Source organism: Populus nigra, chromosome 3, assembly GCF_951802175.1.
Source record: "Populus nigra chromosome 3, ddPopNigr1.1, whole genome shotgun sequence".
Lineage (NCBI taxonomy): Eukaryota > Viridiplantae > Streptophyta > Magnoliopsida > Malpighiales > Salicaceae > Populus > Populus nigra.
The window spans coordinates 13,584,702-13,599,133 of record NC_084854.1 but is presented as its reverse complement, the minus strand read 5'-3'; the positions used below and the strand labels follow the sequence as shown (position 1 = coordinate 13,599,133).

General features: G+C 33.6%; 1 protein-coding gene across 2 annotated transcripts; it reads right to left on the bottom strand.

Annotated features, from left to right (window-relative positions):
* Window positions 1–8,595: 8,595 nt before the first annotated feature.
* Window positions 8,596–13,942, bottom strand: LOC133688812 (ATP-dependent 6-phosphofructokinase 3-like). Of its 2 annotated transcripts, XM_062108428.1 has the most exons (13): window positions 13,361–13,941; window positions 13,226–13,272; window positions 13,010–13,049; window positions 12,753–12,815; window positions 12,534–12,671; window positions 12,221–12,379; window positions 12,067–12,120; window positions 11,736–11,804; window positions 11,492–11,621; window positions 10,042–10,307; window positions 9,830–9,878; window positions 9,521–9,675; window positions 8,596–9,127 (listed from the first exon to the last, which is right to left on the bottom strand). In XM_062108428.1, the coding sequence occupies exons 1-13, from the start codon at window positions 13,622–13,624 to the stop codon at window positions 8,903–8,905; spliced, it is 1,659 nt and encodes a 552-aa protein (XP_061964412.1). In that variant the 5' UTR covers window positions 13,625–13,941; the 3' UTR covers window positions 8,596–8,902. The 2 variants fall into 2 exon arrangements, with proteins under 2 accessions (XP_061964412.1, XP_061964413.1); XM_062108429.1 differs by lacking the exon at window positions 12,753–12,815 and having other exon boundaries at window positions 13,361–13,942.
* Window positions 13,943–14,432: the final 490 nt, after the last annotated feature.

Genomic DNA, 14,432 nt, shown 5'->3' with positions numbered 1-14,432 from the left:
GATCTATCAGCTACTATATTAATTTTATTAATTTTGATAGTTAATAATTTTCCAATCAATATTATACATTAATGTTGAAGGACAATTCCTTTAAAAAAGTGTTGATACCAATTTATTGGTATCATTAATTATCCTTCACCAGATAACTAATCAAATCTTTTTCTTCCTAGGAGCCTTGGAATGGTAATGTCAATACTAATGAATCTCATTGGTATCATTAGTCCCCCTTATCAAGACCAACTAATCTAGTTTATCGTAATATCCTCATAAATGTTGATGTCAAGGATCCTTGACATCATTAACCTCCACACTAGGAATAACTACTCAAGTTTCATGGAATTGCTAATATCAATGTATTCCATCGATATTATGAACTATTCATAACCCAAATAGATAATTAAGTTCAATATCCCCTATGTTTCGGGGTGATCATGCCGATGTTAGCAAACCCTGCTAACATTATTAGGCTTTTATACTCGGGATCGACTAATCAAATCCAGGGAAAAACCGATGTTAATGGAACCCATTAATATCATTAATAATTCCTAACCAAAATAGTTAATCGAGTCTGTTTTCATTTCTCATTTATTTTCTTAATTGTTTCTCCTTTTAGAAATATGTATATATAAAATCCAAGAATTAAATGAATTTTTATAATTATGTACATTTAATAAAGATATAGGAGTAAGACATTACTTGCTGCAGAAGCTCGGCTCATGCTCCTTTGCTATTGTTGTGCCACTCTTGTGGTCTCTCCTATATTCACAGGTAATACATATTAATTCCTATTCAAGTTATATTTCTTATAACAACAGCAACAACAACAACAACAACAATGACAAATGTTGACTTCCTTTCAACAATTTCTTCTTTTACAGTTATGTTTCTCATTACATCCCTTAAGATCATTGTTCTTTATTTAATCATAACTAATATTATAAATTTTAGTTTTGAACACGACTTATTTTCCTTGAACACTAAGACATAGCACAACACATTTCTAAAGGGAAGGAAACCCAATTCTGCCCTTAACATGACTAAATTCCCTATTTTAGCAACTTGTCAAAACTGACAGCAGAGGTTTGAGCTTGACCTCTCCTCATATATTTATCTATATCTAGAGTTTTAGAGATGAAATTTAAGTGTGGCCAGTCTTACTGGAAAGCTAACATCCTTGGTTATAACTTCTATGCAGAACCCTTTCCTAAATTTTATCATTTTTAGACTCGAATCTTCTCTGAAAATTAAGGAGATGAATCTATCTAGTTTTCATCAACGGTTTAAATGAACCTTCAAACATCCTCATTTCTCACTCTTCTTCCAAAACAACCATTTCTATATTATATGTATGGTAACCTCACTAAATATGACCACCCTTAAGAATCGCTTAAGCTAATTCGCCTTTTTTTCTGTGTAAAATGGCCAAAACTATTTCAGGAAATATACGGATTATCGGATTCCATATTTACCCTGCATTTCACAACTCATCCTAAGTCAAGCCATATGTTGTACATTATAGCCAATAGATTCATTTCAACTTTATATAACACATGCATTCGATTTAGTTATATATATGGCTTTTGTTAAATTTCATGTTCTTTTCATTTAAAACCATTCTATGACACATAATCTATCCATTATTAACATATAAAATCTCAAAAACTCCTCCCTCTTTAACCTTGTTTTTGCCGAAACTTGGCTTAAGGGAACCAAGGGTTTCGTTCTCCTTCTCATGCAATAATTATCTTACCTAGCCATTGGTCACATTATAATAACACATCACAAGAAATTTACAAAGAAAATCATAAATTCCTCTCTTTCCACTCACTCCCCTAATGGCTGGCCACCTTTGATCCATTAACCATTGACTTTTCTTTGGTATTCCTATATAATTTCACATTCAAAGAAAACTAGGATCCATTAACCATTGACTTTTCTTTGGTATTCCTATATAATTTCACATTCAAAGAAACCTATAATACCCTAATTAATCAAATTCCAACCAATTTTACATTTCCCCAAATTTTACTCAAGAACTCTAATTTCAATTCAAGATTAATACATAATTTCTAATCAAATTTAAACTGGTTTGCATAATCAAGTTTAGGGCTCCTTACATGGGGATAATTTGGACTTCAATTCTTAACTGGTTGAAAATTTTCAACTCCTCCCTTTTTACACATCAGTCGGCCCTTTATCTTTTTTTCCTCATAATTGTTTCACTTATTTCTTGTTAATTCCCTTGCCAAATGATGTTTTCCTACCAATCTATCTAAAACTTGTATAATCTTGACATATGTTAGTGTTTCTCTCTTAAATTTTTGGAGGAAAAATCTAAAATTTCTCTCCTCCTATTTATGTTCATGTCACTGACCTTAGAAAGAAGAAAATGGGGTATTTATAGTCCAATTCTTTTTAATTACACTTTCACCCTATTCCTTTTTCTTTTTACAATTTGAGTTATACCTCCTTTTGTATTTTATAATCCCTCCTTAATATTTGAATTTACTTTGTTTTCCATGCATTTAATCTCACCCTTTTCATTTCCGGGTTAATTTAAAGTTTTTTTTATTAATATTATTTTTAGTTTATGTAAAAGTTTATTCTCAAGGTTTACTTTTTTATTAATATTATTTTTAGTTTATGTAAAAGTTTATTCTCAAGGTTTACAGCATTATTGTTTTTGATATTATACCACACCTATCTTTCTTACAATAAGTGGTATCAGAGCTTAGATTTGATTATTTAACATGACTAATCTAAACTTTCCACTTCAATGTTTTAGGATGACAAAGGACAACTATGAAACTTGGTGTATTCAAGTAAAAGCTTGGATAAGTTTCCAAAATGTATGAGAGATAGTTGAAAAAGACTTTGAGGAGCCTATAGATGGAGTAACACTGACTTCAGGCCAAAGAGAAGTCATGCAAACGACACGAATAAAGGATCAATAAGCACTAATAATCATCCACCAATGTCTAGATGGTGCCATTTTTAAGATAATGGCTAATGCAACCACTACCATGTAAGTATGAGAAGTTTTGCAGGAATTAAACCAAGAAGCTGACAATGTGAGAAAGCTACATCTATAAAAGCTACGTGGTGACTTTAAAAAGTAACATATGCATGAATTGGAGAATATTTCAAAATACTTTGCAAGAGTATTGCCCATATACAATCAAATGAAGAGATATGAGGAAAAGATGGAATAGACACGTGTGGTAAAAAAAATTTATACGCTCGCTGCAAAAGAAGTTTTATTATGTGGTGGTCGCAATAAAAGAGTTATAAAATATGGATGTTTTTTCAATCCAAGGTCTTATGGAAAACTTACAAGCCTATAAGAAAAGAGTCAATAAGATTCAAGATGATGTGGGTGTACAAATATTTTTTTCAAAGCAAGATGGTTCTGGATATTTATAAGAGATTATAGAGTAAATCGGTTGACCGGTTACACTAACAATAGTAATCTAAAATCCAAGTTTGACAAATCAAAAGTTAAATGTTATAATTTTTAAAAGGTAGATCATTATGCTAGGGATTGTTGGAGTCCAACTAAGTAGGTTAAGGAGAATACAAATCTAATGATAGAAGAGAAGAAGAAAACCACCTTATTACTAGTGCATGATGAGAGGATGCAAGACAAAAAGAACATGTAGTATATAGACAATGAAGCCAACAACTATATATGTGGAGACAAAGATATGTTTATGGAGCTTGATAAAGTGATTAGAGGTGATGTCACCTATATGGATCATTCAAGGGTTTCCATCAAAGAAAAATGTATAATTTTGATTAAATAGAAAAATGGAAGTTATCAATTTATTGGTAATGTCTATTATATACCAACAGTGAAAAGCAAAATATTGAGCTTAGAACAATTGTTGGAGAAGGTGTATGAGATTAATATGAAAGATTATATACCAACGGTGAAAAGCAACATATTGAGCTTAAAATAATTGCTGGAGAAGGTGTATGAGATTAATATAAAAGATCATACTTTGACGTTACTTGACATTAAAGGAGTTATGATTGCAAAGGTAGCCATGATAAAGAATAGAATGTTCTTACTAAATATAAAGATGGATGTGCTTAAATGCCTAAATACATGTGTGAAGGATGAGACTTGGCTTTAGTATATGAAACTTGGACATGTAAACTTTGATAGCTTGAAGATGTTGGCACAAAAGAACATGTTGAAGGGTTCACCATCCATTATACATCCAAATTAGTTATGTGAAAGATGTTTAGTAGGCAAGTAATTTCGCAAGAACTTTCTGAAGGAGTCTACATCAATAACAAGTCAACCATGTTTGTTTGGTAAAAATCTATATTTTCTACTTTTTATTGATAATTATAGTAGAAAAGCATGGGTATACTTCTTAAATGAAAAGTCTAATGTATTTGGTTGTTTTAAGAAGTTTAAGGTAAAGAAAGTGGTTATTCTATAAAATCACTTCGGATGGATAAGAGAGTGAATTTTGTTCTAATGATTTTAATGAGTTTTATGAAGATTATGGTATAAAAATACTCATAACAATGCCTAGATCCCCATAATAAAATGGCATGGTGGAGAGAAAGAATAGAATCATCCTCAATATGGAAAGAAGTATTGATATGACCCGGGCAACGAAAAAACAATCAGATTTGAATTATAACGTAAAATGCACAACTATCCAGTTTCACGGAAATAGTTATAATGCTCAATCCGATCGTTGAATCGGATTGAAATATTACATGGAGTCTTGTGACAAGTTTTTCTATATTGGGTTAAAATATCAGGTCAATTGGGGTTTGGAAAGGCATCACAAATATTGGTCAACAAAAGCTATATAAATTTTGTTATTTACTTCCTTTTGACTTGTGAACTTTCTATTTGTCTAGGATTCTTTTCCTACAAGGATGTGGTATCTAGTTTTGGGAATTTTCTAGCCTTGTAAGGATATTTAATGGGTAACAACATAGTTTTCATGTGTGGTATGGACTCCATATTAATGTGGAATCCTTATGGTGTATGAAAACAATTATTATATCCTTATTATAATAGGAATCTATCATTAAATAAGTTTGCAAGTCAGCTAAAAATATTTTGCAAACAAAAAAACTAAAAAGGAGACAACTTCTGATTTGATTCTCCTAACTTATATGGGACTTCTAAAGGGCAGCAAATCTGATCCTATCATATTTAGGATATTAAATTTGGATTTATTATTGTTATTTTTTTTCTTAGTTTAGGGTTTATTTGTATTATTTAGGTTTAATTATAAGTGGGCATTATATAAGTCGACATAAGGGGTCCATTAGGATTTGTTTCAGTCTAAAAGTAGTAGAAATAAAGACATAACCAAACATGTAAGGTTAGACAATTCAGATTAATAAAACTTCTTATTTTCCGCACTTGTTGTGTGTTGGTAAGATAATATCCATTTCTTGGTTCTCTAAAGAACTAAAAAATGACTTATCGAAGAATAACTGACTTCGTAACGTTATCCTTATACTTCTCATTTGTAAATCAATATTCATTGGGTGGAGGTTTCCATTTCCAATAATGTTGGTGCCTAGGTATAAGTTATCTTTGTGTCACACTCCTATCAAACCTGATTTACTTGGTTTTCTAGCTTTCTAAGAATTGGAATCTTTGCGTATGGGTTATTTAATCATGTGTTGAAGAGGTTCACATCAAGTATGCTCAAAACTAAAAAGATGCCTAAAGAGTTTTGGCCCGAAGATGTAGATTTTGCTATTTATTTGTCAAATAGGTGTCCTACTAAAAGCTTGAATGGCATAGCTCCACAAGAAACATGAAATGGAAGAAAGCCAAATGTTTCTCACTTATAAGTTTTTTGGAGCATTAACTATGTGTATGAAGATGATCAAGTAAGGACCAAGCTAGATGACAAGAGCAAAAAGATAATCTTTGTGAGTTATAAATAAAAGTCCAAAAGATATAAGGTTTACAACCCTAATAAAAAAAGATGGTGATTAATAGAGATGTTGAGTTCAATGAATAAGGAGCATGAGATTGGAAGATAAATAATGGTGAAAAATATAACTTCCTACCAATTCTTGATAAACAGAAGGAAAGATATGAAAATCATTAAAAACTTATAGTTACACCTCCACAAACACCAATGAGCTCAACTTCTCTTCCTCCTTTTTCTTTTTCCTTTTCTTTTTCTTCTTCTTCTCCTTCTTCTTGTGGAAGCTTAAGTAGTGACACTCTACCAAGTCCACCACGAAAGATAAGGAGCCTTGATGACTTATATGAGATAATCTTATTAATGATGATGTAACACTATATTATCACCTTGCTACATGTGATCCTATAGTGTTTAAAAGTGGAGAGTTTTTATGGATGAGGAGATTGCATCAATTGAGAAGAATGACACATAGAAATTGATTCCTAGACCAAGTGGAAAGAAGCCAATAGGTGTCAAGTGAATCTACAAAGAAAAGAAGAGTGCCAACGGAGAAGTGGAGAGGTATAAAGCAAGGTTAGTGGAAAAAGGTTATAACCAAAAACATGGAATTGACTATGATGAAGTATTTGCTCTAGTTGTTAGATTGGAGGCCATTCAATTAATCATTGTCACTGTTACCCAACATAGATGAAGAATTTATCAAATGAATGTTAAATCATCATTTTTTAATGGTTTTCTTAAAGAAAAGGCCTACATTAAGCAACTTATGGGATATGAAGTGAAAAGATATAAAAATAAAGTTCAACAAAGCCTTGTATGGAGTGATGCAAATCTTAAGGGCTTGGTATAGTAGCATTGATGACCATTTCTTAAAGAATGGATTTGTTAAATCCCCTATAAATATGCTATCTATGTAAAGATCAAAGAGAGTGGTAATGCTCTTATTGTATATTTGTATGTGGATGACTTGATATTTATAGGAAATAATCCAAAGATGTTTGGAGACTTTAAGCAAGCAATGATCAAGGAGAGAAGCTTACAAAGATTTATGTGGACAACTTATCAGGCAGTGCCTTAGCTAAAAATCTAGTTTTTTCATGACAGAAGTAAGCACATTGACACAATATTTCATTACCTAAGAGATTGTATTACAAACAAGGAAATTGAAGTCAAGTATGTGAAAACACAAGACCAAGTCGAGGATATCTTCACAAAACCACTAAAAAATGATGTTTTTTTTTTTTATCAAAATGAGGAATATGTTGGGAGTTATGAAAAAATCAAGTTTAAGAAGGAGTGATGAAAATTAAACTCAATTTCTGGTTTTTCTGAAAAACAGAGGAACCGGCCTACTAGTTGGGAACTAATCGACTAGTTGAATTAAATAAATTGATCGCTCGGTTGAGAAACGGTCAACCAGTTAGTAGAATACAATTTCTATTCAAATTAGAACTTCATTGTATTAGTTTACTTCCTTGATTATTTAGAAATATATACCTATAAAAAAGTTTGCAATTCAACATTATTAAGTAGTACATAAAAAGAAAGAATAATTAAGAGAGTTTAGAGAGAAATACTTAATAATAAAGTATACTTTCCTCACAATTTTCTTTTTGTTTTTAAGTTTTTGACTTTGTATTACTGTTTTTTTATTTTATATTATATTCTTTTAATAATAAGAGTGTTTTTAAGAATTACTATTGTTAATTTATGTGATTTGAAATAGAGTTTTAGTACATTATTTTTATTGACGTACTTAATTTTAATTTTTTTCTTTATATTTTTCACATAAATTTAGTTAGAAATCTATGAACATATTTCTTACACAAAGCATCACATTAAATGGATCATGACAAGGGGAGAAAGACAGAAACTCATAAAAAGATTTGTAAAATGGAAAAAAAAATGAAAAGAAAAGAAAAGGGCCCTATTAAAAGGATTTCACGTTGCCTCTAGACTCTAGTTGAAAACCATAGACACTGACCTTCTGGATAAATCTGATATCCAGTCATCGAAGTAATATTCTGCTGATAGGCGCAGTCATAGACCTCTGAAAAATCCTAGCCATAGCCATCGCAGAACATGTCAAAATCATTCCACAAAGCATAAATAATGCTGAAAAATAAAATCAATTGGGAACATGTGGACCTCGTTAGAGAAAAACGAAGAAGAAAAGAAAAGGCATTTTGAAAACCATTGCCTCTGGTTTTAAAGAAAGGCACCATGTGTTTTTAATAATCTTTTCCAGGCTTAGAATTCAAACCATTTGATACTTGTAAAGGAACAAGGAAGAAGACTCAGAGTATAGGAAACCAGCTAAGGGTTTGATTTTGATTTTCTGCAACCCACGCACGCATAGCACTGTTGTTTCTAGAATGCTAATAGTCATGAACTTTGTTCGGATTGTAGCAGCATACAGTGTGGTTGAACCATCTTTGAGTCAAACTCTGTTTTCGGCGTTTCTCTTGCGCAATAGCATCCCCCTGTAAAGGTAATAATCTTTACAAGGTTTTTCTCAATAAGCATTTGGTAACGTCTTCCAGCTCTAATTTGCTTTCCCATTTTCAAGTGGTAGATAATTTATTTGTATAAAATTCATAAGGGCATTCAAATTAGTTGAAATCATGATCATCTCCATTCATATCCATCCATAAATACAATAGAGGGCAGAAACTACAGTGCAAAAAAATGCTTAAAATACAAGCCACGCATTGTATACTATACTGTTCGGCTCATGAGCCAACTCTCCCCTTGCAAATTTGTTGTCCCCCACAAGCATAAATTATTTATCTCTGAGAATAAGGTCCTCGCAGAATGATCTATCTTTTCCTAATCCACTTAAATAAAACAGAAGCAGAAATTGACCTTGGAACACGACTAATGCAACAGAACCGAGAGCTGTAGGAACATAGAGGGAGTACATAATTGCGGGCTAAGCAATGATAGTAGCAATCTATTGATCATTATGGTTTTATTCGGAATCACACGGAGCTGACCTCTTTATTCTCCAGAACTCCATCAGCACGATTCCCATTATCCAAAAACTGGGTTGCTGGGTCTTCCTCTTTCTTTTCTCCAGAGATACACTCCGTTTTGTCTTCAATGACATCTTTATCACTCATAAAGCTTGGCTGATTTGTTGACGATAAGAGCCTAGCCCACATCCTATCTGTTATAACCACTTTGTTCTGTTTTTCAATGATTCGCTGCAGGCCAACATGCAGCAATAGGCCCAATTATGGAACATTCACATTTCACTTGAATAAAGAAAGACAAATATAAAAGATAAATGCAAAGGAAACAACACTAAACACACACACACACACACAAACAGCAGCAGCAGCATCAGATAAAAGACAAGGAAGCTAAAGAGTTGGGCAGGGAGGATCTAAGTTTGAATGACAGAAAAAAGACAAAAGGTACAAGAGCGGTAATGAAGAGCGGATGTAAAATGTGAACACCGAAAGGACATCAATGCCATATAAGAAATAATAACTTCACAAAATTTCATAATTCTAATGAATCGATTCTCTCTAGACAAACAAAAATGATCCCACCAATAAGAAGACATTCCTATTATATGCAAGTGAAAAACTCACATAGAAGGGTATGTATGTTTGCCTTCCATTAACGAGACCACTAGTAAAGCCTGTATAACCAGCCATTGCTCCATGCACAGCACTTTGAGCCAGAAGTGTGGAGTACACATTGTCAGATGCATTGCTAGGTACGGCACGGATCATATATGTAGGATCTGCAGGGGAAAACAATTTACAGGATCTCATCACAATGTGTAAATCTTACCTGTATATTTAAGGTTTATAGCCAAAAAGCTATAAAGATCTTGTTTCGAAGCCAAAAAGCTTAATTAAAAATTAAATGCATGAGTTAAAATGTGTAATTCTAACCTATATATTTAAGGTTTATAGCCATCGTCTTCTGCCTTGAAAAATAGTCCTGCAGTGAAGGAACGAAACAAATTAGTTTACTAGAGTATATTTCACTTCTAATACTGAATACGAATTCATGGAAAAAGCAAGTGTCAGTCTATGTAATATGGTATGACATGTTACTGGATAATATATGATGTTTGAGGTAGAGTTTGAGTTAGATTCAATACCTTGATTCCCTGTGAAATCCACAACCCAACATCTTGAAGAAGCTTGTTTCCTGAAGCATCTTGTTGGTTCCTTGATTGCATGCTTTCAGAAAGCAGCTCCTGTCCGGCACCTTCGGCTATCACAATAACCATGTGCCCATTTTCTTTCAGTTGTTTCTCTATGTATTCAAAAAGCCCACCTTTCCCGTCTAGATAAAAAGGTGACTCTGGAATCAGGCAACAATCCACATCTCGGCTAGCAAGAGTAGCATACATTGCAATTAACCCTGCACATCAAATTCAATAAGGATTCCTAAATGAAAAAGGAAAGGCATAACAGCCTGCGCATGAACTTAATTAATTTTTGGGTAAACTATATTTTTTTCCTTGTAGATCCATAGTTTAAAATCTTCCAATGTTATCCCCATAATTATTAAAAGTTTCAATTTTTCCCTATACTACTACATAACTAACAAAAAGCTCGCTGTTTCACATTTTATTTCGTACTTTTCTCTCATATTTCTTACTATTAGGTTCTGGATTGAAAAAAAATAACGATGTTAGAAATTTTAAATCGTTGAAACATAAAGTGATGATCAATGGCTAACGAGATCATATAGAAATTGCATGACCAAACAATGAAAACAGTTACATAGGACCTACATTTCCCAGCCATACAGCTTTGAAGACAGAGCTACATGCACGTGTTCTGGTAATTCCCACCTAGGACACATGTAAGTACTCTGTAGAAGGGACATGTTGAGGTGAGAAATGGACGAAGGCAAGAGGGAAGACTTCTAGGAATAATGTTTAATTATACAGTTTTATATGATTATATATATATAGACCACACACCCAATTGCAACACGAGGCATAAAGGTTTTTCATTAAACACATTGAATACAGATACAGAAGAATATTAACGAATTACTTACTTTAAAAGAAATCATTGGATTTTACCTTATTAGATTGTTGAATTTTTATTTTAAATGAGAACAAACACTGAGATCATGACATTAGAACTAATAAAATAGCTAATGTATAAACAAAGGATAATTAGAACATTCGAAGGGGATTTTGGGCATCAATGAAGGGTCTCTAGCAGAAAGGGTGTGGAGTTTCTATCATGTTGTCAACTTGAGTATAGTATTTTGGGTTGTGTTTCCTGTTCCTATTGGATTTAAGTTTATTATTTTGTGGTTTGGGTTCCTATTCATAGCAAGCACCGTTGTCAAACATTCCAAGTCAAGTAATATATATGGATTGGTTTAAAATAAATCTAATTTCTTGAGATAGCTTCTATGTGGTTCTTTGTTCCTGTTTCCTTTAATGAATCAAAAGAATCCAGAATTCCTTTTCTTTTACCTGCCACGACTTGAGTCAATGTATAAAATTCAATATTGTTTGCACACAGTACATTAAGACTTGCAGTGAAATTACAGATGATTTCAGGATAAGAATCGAGGCATACCGCTGTAGCGGCCCATCAACTTCACAAGACCAATACCATTCTCTACACTTTCAGCCTCGACATGTGCTGCATTAATAGCACGCTGGGCCTCCTCAACAGCAGTGTCAAAGCCGAAGGACTTGTCAATGACCTGCCATGTATAAAACGAAACTTACAGTGTCTTATTTTTCAAAATAATGGCTGAAGCATTGCAGCTATGTGGTAGATGATACATCGTGTAGCTAACAACAACCAAAAAAGGTACCGGAATGTCGTTATCAATGGTTTTGGGAATTCCAGCAACTACGACTTTGAGACCTCGCCTTCTAATTTCCTGCAAGGTTGAAGAATTAAAATTTATGGGAATAAGAGATGAGGCAGAATCAGTCATGGTTTCACCAGCTAATTTTCCTGATTTCGCATAGTTATCTTTATACTTCTACACTTGATTTTCCTACCTTCCTTTTCTTTTCTTATATTTCACTCCAGATCAACCAGGTCCGCAAAATGAACCAAAGCAATAGACTATGCTTTTATGCATCAATGTCCAGGTGCAACTAAAGCCCAGTCCTCAGTTGGTATAAAAGCATATTTACCTCAAATATCACCGATGCCCCTTTCTGAGTTCCATCTCCTCCGATAATATAAACCTGGTTGGTGAGAAAACTGTGGATAAATTTTTGTTCTTTGGAAGGGTGAATAACTCCTCACTAGGGACAAATTGGCTAACAAATTATGTCTTCCACCCACCTGATTGATGCCCCGATCCTGAATGCTGTCAACAATTTTTGAAGTATCATGGCCACCTCGTGATGTCCCAAGGATGGTTCCACCACGTTTATGAATGTCATTCACGACCTTAGGCGTCAGAGGAATTGTGTTTCGAGCATAGAAACCCCTGTATCCACCCTGTAGATTCCATTACATTGTAAGTTTATGATCCATTGGTTATGGAATTCATTTCAGTAAACAAATGAAATTGAAAGCGAAAGAGAGATAAGAAGAAGTAGAAAAGGAATATAGTTGGACATAAAATGGAGTACAGATCTTAACAATAACTCACATCTATGCCCAGCACTGTTGTCACACCATACATATGGTACAAGCTGTACACTATTTCTCTAATTACAGTGTTGAGTCCTGGGCACAGACCCCCACATGTGACGATGCAAGCATGAACTTCATCGGAATCAAAATAGACCTGAGAAATATCCAAGACGTGTGTAAATGGAGAGGCACATGTTGTTCCAACACTCAACAGCATGATAGCCATAAGAAACACCTTTTGACGGGGTCCGGCGCGACGGAAATGTATCCCTCTGGGACTATCCTTGTGAACCACAATCTAAAAAAGATGGGAAGATAAAATTTAACTATACATGTAGATAAAACTCTATAAGCTATCTGACCATTCATTTCCCTGCATTTCACTCCAGAAACCTTCGGCGTTTAAGAGGGAAATTGCATTCTGGATTAATGGAAACTACTCTAGTCTGTGTCTATTTATGCGATTAGTAAATTGTTCATGAAAAGGGTTACCTTTTGTGGAACAGAATCATCCACATGGACAAAATATTGCCTGCCCAAAAAATTAATAACAATAATTATTGCTAAATTAATAGCTTTTAAAAATATATATTTTTTAAATACTTTTAAAACGGAAACACAAGATCGATTAACCTCCCTCCAAGATCGGATGTTATTTCATAGTCAGCAAAAGAGAAATAAAATTACACAGATGAATCAAATAATTACTTGACAACAGAGAAAGCAGGATTGTCCTGTAGAGGATTGGAATAAGTCTGCACCCAAATAAATAAATTTTAATAATAATAAAGAGTATAGGAGGGTTGACGATTCCAATTAGATTGATGAACAACGAAAACGTACAGAAAGATCGGGAATGTAATCGGTGAAATGAGGAACGTCTTCAAGAACATAACCAAAATCACCGGTGATGATTTTGGGCTTGGAGACATCATTGGATGCCATGGCGAATGTTGTTGAATATGATGAGGGTCGAAAGGGACGGGAACCAATGAAAGTAAGCGAAGATAATTTCCTAGAACTCGAAGCTTCGAGAAACCGTGAAAGGAGAGCTGATGATGATAATGAGGAAATAGACGATGATTTAGGAGCGAAAATCGAATCCATGCAATGACTGAGAAATCCAACCGGTAAGTAAATACAAGGGATTAGGAATCAGACAGACACCGCCCATACTTATTATAGCACAGACATCGTTGACCTCCGTTTTCTTGAGGTTCTTCTTATTTTGGGCGAAGATGTTGCTGGTTTTCTAACCAAACAAATTAACAAATAGGTGGCAAGCAATAAAATATCTTTCCTTTTCTTTTATGATTATGTTTTTTTTGTTTTGTTTTTTTTTTTCTTGGCACAAGGGATTCAGGTCTTCCTTGAACTAGTACTAAAATATATAAACTGAATTGAATTGAAATCACAAGCAAAAGGTTTTTTTGGTTAGGGACCGACAAGATCACGGGAAGAAGCAGCAGCAGACAGCTAAAAGGAGCGAGGAAGAAGAAAGAGAAATATTTTAGGATAAATGGAGCAATTAACATATAAAATAAAAAGAAATTGTGAATTAACATGATATATAATATTTAATTAATGTTCTGATTTAGAATAATGACATTTAAGTATGTAACATCAATTAAGATTTTATCGTGTATTCCGGCATTTAAAGATGATAACAACCAGGGTGCTCATCTCGCTGGCTGCAAGGTTTTCAAAATATCATTTCTCCATGGTCTCTGGATACTCAAGCAGAACATGCATGATCCGCCATTGCTTAAAACAAGGCACGAGAGCCCAGTGAAAAAGGGCGGAGTTCCTCAATAATCCCATCCAGTTCCCTAGCTCTTGATATGGAAGGTATACTAGCTCAGTACCACTTCTACCGCTTCTGGATCAACAACTGACTCAATCGTATCTACTAGCT

What these genes read in the sequence shown, in the direction of transcription:
- LOC133688812 (XM_062108428.1), bottom strand. Translation starts at nt 13,624, where the DNA reads ATGGATTCGATTTTCGCTCCTAAATCATCGTCTATTTCCTCATTATCA. An exon ending in ATTACATTCCCGATCTTTCT is followed by an intron (nt 13,273 to 13,360) that starts GTACGTTTTCGT and finishes ATTTGGGTGCAG; the next exon opens with ACTTATTCCAATCCTCTACA. An exon ending in ATGATTCTGTTCCACAAAAG is followed by an intron (nt 12,816 to 13,009) that starts GTAACCCTTTTC and finishes CATCTTTTTTAG; the next exon opens with ATTGTGGTTCACAAGGATAG.